We start from the raw sequence: 7967 nt of genomic DNA, 5'->3' as shown, positions 1-7967 counted from the left end.
TTTACTGTGAAAAAGCTTTGGTGCAGACTGCAGAGTTGGTAAAGTTTGGTGCATTCGCCAGAAGCTCGTCGTGAAAACGGCTATTATGCCTGCGAACAGATTGTATCCGGATGAACTGACGGACGCTTAGTTAACCATCGCCACTGACGCATTCTGCGTATTTCGTAAGGGCATGAGCTCTCCCTAGATTTGTGTGTCCATCCCGAACAACAGCAAGACCGTCGAAGGCCACAATACATGTGTGATGCATGACGAAACGACTTCCAATTAGTGAATGATTATTCATGACTGGATGAGAAGAAAGATAGACACGATGACGAAAACGACATGCAAGAATTTCATTTTCATTTCCAGACGAAATCCATTTCTAGCGATGCGTCCGACTGGAATCGTTGCTAGGCAGCTGTATGCCGATGGTGATCAGCTGCAGGCTGCTCCTGTCTGGTATCTACGAGGGCCGGAGAGGGGGCCTGGAGGTCAGCTCGGTGACAAGGAACTGCACCATCACGATGATATAGGTGGCGACGGTGGCCACGATGGAGAGCACGGTGGACCTCTGCAGCCTCATCAGACCCAGGTCACCGAGCGAGGCCAGGTCGCGGCCGACCGACTCCCGGAACAGACCCAGCTCGGGCTGCAGGGCGGGCAGCTGCAGCTGCGGCCTCAGCAGCAGACCGTGCATCTGGTGGGCGGTGTTCAGCGCGCGCTGCGCCAGCTCACAGGGCAGTAGCACGGCCAGCAGCGCCCCCATCATGAACTGGACCACCGTCGGGGCATCCCTGGCAATGGTTTCCGTCAGGATGCTACTGATGGCTACCAGGCAAATGGAGATCGACATTAAGGTGCCGTAGCACATGATGGTGACCAGCTCGGCAGACATGGTGTTCGTCAGAGAGGAGAACGTCTCCGAAAGCTCGGCGTAGATTTCTCGGAGCTGGCGGAGCCGCAGGGCGCTGGGAACTCGCTTTGCCAGACTGATGTCGTCCATTTCGGCTGCAACGGCTCGATAGCCAGCGAGGAGCTCCAGTGCAGACAACGAAAACTTGAAAGGAACCAAGTGTGGGTGAAAGAGGATCAAGAAGAGCGAGATAAATTGAACGACGTTACACGGAGATGTCTGAGATAGGTAAGTTACATGTTTTGATGGGATGATAACCCTGACACGATATCGAAATTATTTGCACACACATATGCACACATGCAAAACTCAGTAAGTACACTTCTTCCAGGTGGAGAATTGTTCTACTTAATGATGACGACGCGCGACGGTGATACAAATGCACAGTGCACATGAGAGCAGTTGCACACCATTGGGTACACACATCATAGAGCTAAGCGGTGACATTGAGAGGATATGCCGATGAAATGTCGTTTATTTTTGGTCGCAACCGAAAGATGTATAGTGATTCTAAAATTCTTAAATCAGGGAACGAGCTGTTCGTACCAAGAATTTCAAAATTATCAATCGTAAACGGAGCGTCACATGATAACGCATGATCTCTAATGGACGAAACTGCTGGGGTTGATGACATCAGTCCGGTACGAGGAGATTAAGTAGAACAATTCTCCACCTGGAAGAAGTGTACTTACTGAGTTTTGCATGTGTGCATATGTGTGTGCAAATAATTTCGATATCGTGTCTGAGATAGGTTCTGGACGTCAATGAACTTGATAAAGCAAGCAAACGCGATGTAGACATTAGAGATGACGACAGCTGCTAGTAGATAGGCGTTCTGCCGGGCAAGTTTCTTGTTGGATATCTTGAAGCTAGTCAGAGCTGCGGCGCGGCCGAGGACGCTCTCGGATGTGAGCATCACCTGGCCGTGCTGATGACGCCCGGTGGCCAGGGAGAAGACCCCCGACAGCCACAGGAGGAACACGATGCCACCCATGTAACCGGTGTCCATCATGGCGACAGTGATTGACTTACCATCGCTCACATTCCGAATGAACTCCTGCATATCGATGTAGACCCACAGTACCATCGCAGCCGTGTCGAGGCCCAGCAGGAGCAGGCCGCGAAGAAGGTGCAGGGAGCAACGCGACGTGCCGGGGCTCTCAGTCAGGGCGGTCAGACGCAGCAGACGCAGCAGGGCAGAGGCCGCACCGGATCTCTCGAATTGGTCGGCCGCACGAGAGGGCAACTGGTCACCGGTGCGGTCTTTGGGGATCACCCAGAGGTCCACCTCTGGAGCCACAGGGGTTTCGTCGCTGGCCATGACGGAGGAACGCAGGAGGTAGAGGCAGGTGTCTGTCGCTGCGGCCCGGAATCGACTGGCAGTGCTGGAGACGGGGCTACACGCATTTGTGGTCTTGTCTAGTGACGGTTGCCATGGAGGCTGGTTGATAGAACGCTTTTCAGGTCTCCGATCGAACCATCCTTGAATGTCTTGTTTGCTAACGGTGCGCCGATGCGAGCATTGCCTCGCTGGTTCGGGCGACGTATTCATTCCAATGGAAGAGCGATAATGTTTGAGATTCAGTCAAATCGATGGGCGGGACTGTTTGCAATATCGCCCAGCTAGTCGAGTCACAATGAAAACGTAATAATGTCGAAGGACTAGGTTTTTAACGGTGTGACACCAAGGCCTAGCTTGTTTACTGGTTACCGTCCTTTTGAGCATACATTGATTTTATCATTGGTCAATGGTCATGTCTTACGCGGATCGCCTGATGTGTGACGTCAACCGTCTATATAGGTTATTACGTCATTCTACTTTAATATGACTTCAGTTAGCCACGATGAGCTATACAGTGATGTGGTTTAATCAAATAAAGTATTAGTAGAATGATGTTAGCCAAAAAAAAAAAAATAATAATGAGAATAACAAGAATAGGTCGTGTGTTTCTCAGTGAGACGTGTCTATCGCTTCTCGACGAGGCCTGTCTCAGTATAGTGCTTAGTTTCGGAAAAGCTCCTGCAGCCTGATATATCATATCGGTTTTTTACATGTCAAGTGTGTGTGCCGTTGCGAGAGGCTGCGAATCTATGCTTTTTTTGTTATGAAATATCTGTTTATGTTATGGAACTCCCGCTGATGTCACGAACCCTATTGCATCTTTTGTATTCGGCAGGTCTTCCTAGATCATTTCCCGCTAAAAAGACAGTTTCTATATTTTCTCCCATTCACTTATAATGGCGTGATCACGTGACCGATCTGACCTTGGGTAGCCCATATTATAAATCGAAGATGCAAAAGTTGTAGGAACTCAGAAGCTTGCTGAAGGTTTCTTTTCCCTGCGAAAGCTTCCCTGGTCTGGCACTGAGGGCGCTGTGAGGCTGCCACATTTTCAGACTGAGAAAGTCCACTGATCAGGTCAGTGATGTGACCTAACCTGAAAAGGAAGTTGGCGTCACAACGAGATTCGGCTTGAATCAATCGTGGATACGGATTAGTTTCAGCATCTACCCGGCCTGCGTTTCAAGCAGTCGCGAGAAAACCTTCAGGGGCTGGCACAAACCTCTCCGTCAGGGAGTTTTAACCTTTGCCGGCCGAGAGGAATGGTCCCCCTGGGAAATTTCGGGATGCTCAGAACGCGGTGGCGATAGAGCTGAGAGTTGGCACACTGGCAGCCTATAGTAAGCCGGATCGTGAGATACCAGGCACATTTTTAAGTCAGATAAGATTACTAAAAGAAAATAGAAGAAGACAAGAAGATTATATGTATGACGTCACTAAGCTCATCGGAGTTAATCGTCAATAGCTCCCGATCACATTGAACTAGCGAGTCGAGAAACTGGCCCCACTGGACTCCGAGGACCTGTTGAATGGTATGATATCAATTAGGTAGCATGACCTCTTTCGACCGGCTTCGTGACTTGAGTGACTCTGATCTGTCCTTGACCCGAGGTCAACACCTTAAATTGACATCACCCAAGCAAAGACTAAAGAGTGCTTGGGTGCTTAACCCGCGCACCGACGGGGGTCTGCGCCAACTTCGCAACGACGGGGGGCGGATGACCGCCCCCCCCCCCCTGAGATCTCGAGAACGAAGCAAGATAGCGACAAGCGGTAAACGGCATCGGATACGCACGGTCAAGATCTACAATTTTTACTAAGGTCATTTTCAGGTCAGGTCAAAGATGACGTCACAGGGGTCGAGAAAGTCAAAATGGCGGCGCTAGATATGGAGAGAGTTTTTCTCGAATAACTTTCGAATTAGTCAAGATAGGAACAAACTAAGGGCATCATCGTGATCCTCTCGTCAATCCGCATCGAATGACATATATGTTGACCTCGAAAGGTCAAGGTCAAAGGTTGACCTCAGGTCACGTGACCTCGAGGTCATCATGTATATCATTCGATGCGTCTTGACGAGCTGAACACAATGAGACCATCCACGCGTCTGTATCTTGTTCCTGTACGGAGTTATTGGCCAAAAACCTTTGGTGACCTTTGATGACGTCACATGACCTCACAGCTGCCCAACAGCAAAACAGACCTCAAGGTAGTGAAGGTTGATCGCATATGAAGTCATGTATGGTATATGGGGCCATTCCGACCCGTTTTAGTGGTAAGAACAGGGAGTTGATTATAATGGGGAGGTCGCGAAATTGACCTGACCTTAGGTCACCGATATCAAAGTTCCGAGATAAACAAATTGTAGCTACTAATGACCTAATAATATTCTGCGACTTTCAAAGGCCTCCGACATCTACTGTAGCTCTGGCACGGCGACAAAGTTGCAAAAAAGTGACTTGAGGTTGGGTCATTCAAAGTGACCTGGTGACCTGACCTTAAAAGGTAGGAGGTTCAAACTTGCACACCATGTGTAAAATTGATGAAGGTATAGTCATACCAAATTTCGCGGCGCTACGCGCCGCGGTTTTCCCGCTATTCGCGAAAAACCTCAGGGGGGGCGGATATCCGCCCCCCCGTCGGTGCGCGGGTTAATCGACGCGCCTAAGCATCACGAACACAATGATGACAAAACAAAACCGCGCTGTTCCACGACAATTTTTGGCGAAGGCTTTGCAAGAAATCAATTAGGGATACGTATACAATTGGTAGGTACTCTGACCTCAGAGGTCACTGGTTGACCTGAGACTGTACTCGGATACCAGTCGCTGTGTCTCGTAACGGCACACACGCTCGTTTTTTTTTTTTGCAAGGCTGTAGTTCAGTTATTGGCGGAACGGTGGTGAGGTTCAGGTCAGCCCACCCCCTCGACCGGGTCGTATGAAGAAAATTTGTTGCCTATAAAAAAAAAACGATAGGTTCGGCGAGAATTAAGGGAAATGCTCAATTTGTCAACATATAAGTATTTGATCGTTGGGGTGCTGCCATGGCAGAAATGAAACATCACTGAGCAAGTTCTAGAAACTTTTTTTTTTCAGCCCTGACAGTTTTGTACCCATCCAATGGCTCATTCGTGAGAATGTTGAACTTTTTACGGCTCAGTCTTCGGCTGCAAGAAAATTTTCACGAAGACCCTCGCCCCGGCTCTGCAAAGTGTGCCGGCTTCGATGTCTGGTTCGATTTAGCATCCCTGTTCGGCGTTCGCACTCCGTGAGGTCAAAAAATGTCGTCCCGGCGTTGGTAAATGGTCGCTGTATTGTCTGTGCTGCAGACGGTTCGCCGGGTCCGCCCGTGTATCATATTATAACGCTGCCGTGTCACGCGGCTGGTCCTCTCGGTCAAGGTCCGAGGGGTGTGCGGATCGGTGCACTAACTGCGCGCCATTTGGGCCGCGGCCGCTGCGGACCAGCGCTCTAATATGTCTGGCTGGGGAATGGAGCGCCGTTACATTCCGCTGGGACCGGCCGGCGCGCGTCAGCTGGTCACGGTGGCTCAGCAACAGGTGGCACCACCGGCTCCGCCACCGCCGACGAGGCAGTCGCCGCGCGCCGCGCCGGGACCGCACGGAGATAGCTGATCGAACCTGACACCCCTGCGAGCGTACTCTCATGACTTTATGTCCCCGAACATCTCGTCAATGTGCGGCACCTGAGTCGCGTTCCAGCTACAGCCACCACCCCTTCACGGCCCGCCGTCTCGTCGTTCCGTGACGTCACGCAAATTAGGGGCTCGGGCGGCGCCGGTGCGCGACGAGCGACGGCGGGCGGCCGACCGCCGCGCCGCGGCGGCCGCCGTACCTGTGTGACGTCACAGCCGGCGTCCAGCGGCAGCGGCGGCGGCGGCGGCGGCGGGAGCGCGAGCGGCGGCCAGTGCTCTCGGACTGTGCAGCGCGCGAGGCGGTGTGTCCGGTGCGGTGCGCGAGTTCTCACGGCCGGCCGGTGGCCGGGCCGGGCCGAAACCATGGAGCCGCAATACTATAAGGAGCGGCTGGGCTTCAGCGAGCCGCTGCCGCCGACTCGGAACGGCCGCCACAGCCAGGACCGGCAGCCGAACGGCGTGCCCGTGGCCGCGCAGCTGCAGTACGAGACCAACGTCGGATACGAGGAGAATCTCAGCAAGTTCAAAGGTAGGGCCGGGAGTGCGCCGCTGCAGCAGGCCGGGGTAGTTCTTCAGCCACGGCGCCACAGTCCAGCCGTCGTGCCGGGCTGGCCGGTGTCGGGTTAGGTCCGGCTGCGGCGCGGGCTGGCCGGTGTGGGGTGAGGCCCGCCGCGCCACTGGAAACCAGTCCCAGTCCCGCCGACCCGCACGACCACCGGCCGACGCCACGCCGCCCGCCACGGCCGCTGAAACTGACTCGGTCGGCTTGGTATGGTTTCTGTCCTCTGCCTTGGTTCCCTTCGTCCGCCGTGGCTCCCACTCCCCTCCGTTCGACATTGTAGACTCTGCCCGCCATGGCTGTCTTATTCTTTCACACCGGCTTCCTTTGACCTCTCCTTTTTAGCTCCATCTGCCCATTTTGACTCCCTCTGACCATCTTTTTTACTCTGGTCCTGGCTCCATCCATTTACTGAGACTCCCACTAGCTCCCTCTCCCGAAATATCATGGCTTTGCTCAAACCACTATGGCTCTCGCCTGGCTCCTCGGAGGAGCCATGGAACTGCAGCTTCATCTGTCAACTCATAGCTCCCTCGACCGACCCATGACCCTCTCCGTCCGCCCATGGCTCAGTAGTCTGTTCACAACCCATCCATTGCTGCTCGCGCCTCGACTCGCTCCGCAGTCCTCCATCCATTCCTACTCCATCTGTTCGCCGGCTGCTGGTGGCCGGGTGCCGCTCGGCCGACACGCACGTGGCACCTCCCGGTCTGAGTCAGTCCGTTTCCGCCGTCTGGGACTGGTCACGGTTGGCCTGCACGGCGCCGCCGCCCAGTGTCGCAGCACTCGCCGGACGACGACTGCACCGCAAGGTTCCCAACCGGAGACCATTGTCGCCAGGCGATGAACCAACTGTTGCTGATGGCTCTACTCGGGTTCTGGCGGGTGCGATGTTCTGGGCTCTGGCTTCATTCTTATGGAACTGTGATGTGGTCCTGAAGACTACGGTTTCTCTTCCATGTTCAGCCTTCAGGTCAGACTAAACCTTCGACCGAATCTTGGTTTTGACTGATGTAGCTGCTTGGCTCTCGCTCTCAACCTGGGGTCAGTGGCTTTCCGACTCAGACGCTGGTGATCGCTGTGATGCATCCCACTTATTTATTATATAACGCCCGCTTACCTTCCCAGACAGCATGGGGGCAATGGTGTCCCCTGTCTCCCATTTCTCCCCTGCTACACTCCTTACCGACCAGGGCTGAATATAAAATGTCTGCATGCTGCTCAGCTGACTGCTAATACCGACTGCTGGCCGTTGTACCTACTTACGAACTGGATCATGTTGCGTAACTGAGCAGGCAGACAGTTGACCTTCTATTTCGCTGTCATGCCATTACAAAAGGCACCAGTTGCTGCAGCGCTGATGACTAATGTCGGACCGATCGTTGTTTTTTACGCCTTCAGGTGTGCCTGGTATAAGCTGACCTCAAAGATGCGACACAAAGTTATGCTCGCACGTGCACGGATGACGGATGTCTTCTAATTCATCAATTGCCACAATGCTTTATTTTTAA

General features: G+C 53.2%; 1 protein-coding gene across 1 annotated transcript in view; it reads left to right on the top strand.

Annotated features, from left to right (window-relative positions):
- The first annotated feature begins 6194 nt into the window (after positions 1-6194).
- The window catches only part of LOC122369475 (dystonin-like), a 101201-nt gene continuing 99428 nt past the window's right edge, over positions 6195-7967 (top strand). Inside the window, exon 1 of the mRNA XM_043344254.1 lies at positions 6195-6426. Within this exon, the coding sequence (XP_043200189.1) occupies positions 6261-6426 (166 nt within the window). The 5' untranslated portion in view covers positions 6195-6260. The remainder of the gene's footprint in view (positions 6427-7967) is intronic.

The sequence above is a fragment of the Amphibalanus amphitrite genome, unplaced genomic scaffold (genome assembly GCF_019059575.1).
Source record: "Amphibalanus amphitrite isolate SeventyFive unplaced genomic scaffold, NRLGWU_Aamphi_draft 001040F_arrow, whole genome shotgun sequence".
In the NCBI taxonomy this organism is placed as follows: Eukaryota; Metazoa; Arthropoda; class Thecostraca; order Balanomorpha; family Balanidae; genus Amphibalanus; species Amphibalanus amphitrite.
This window is presented reverse-complemented; position numbering and strand designations above follow the sequence as displayed.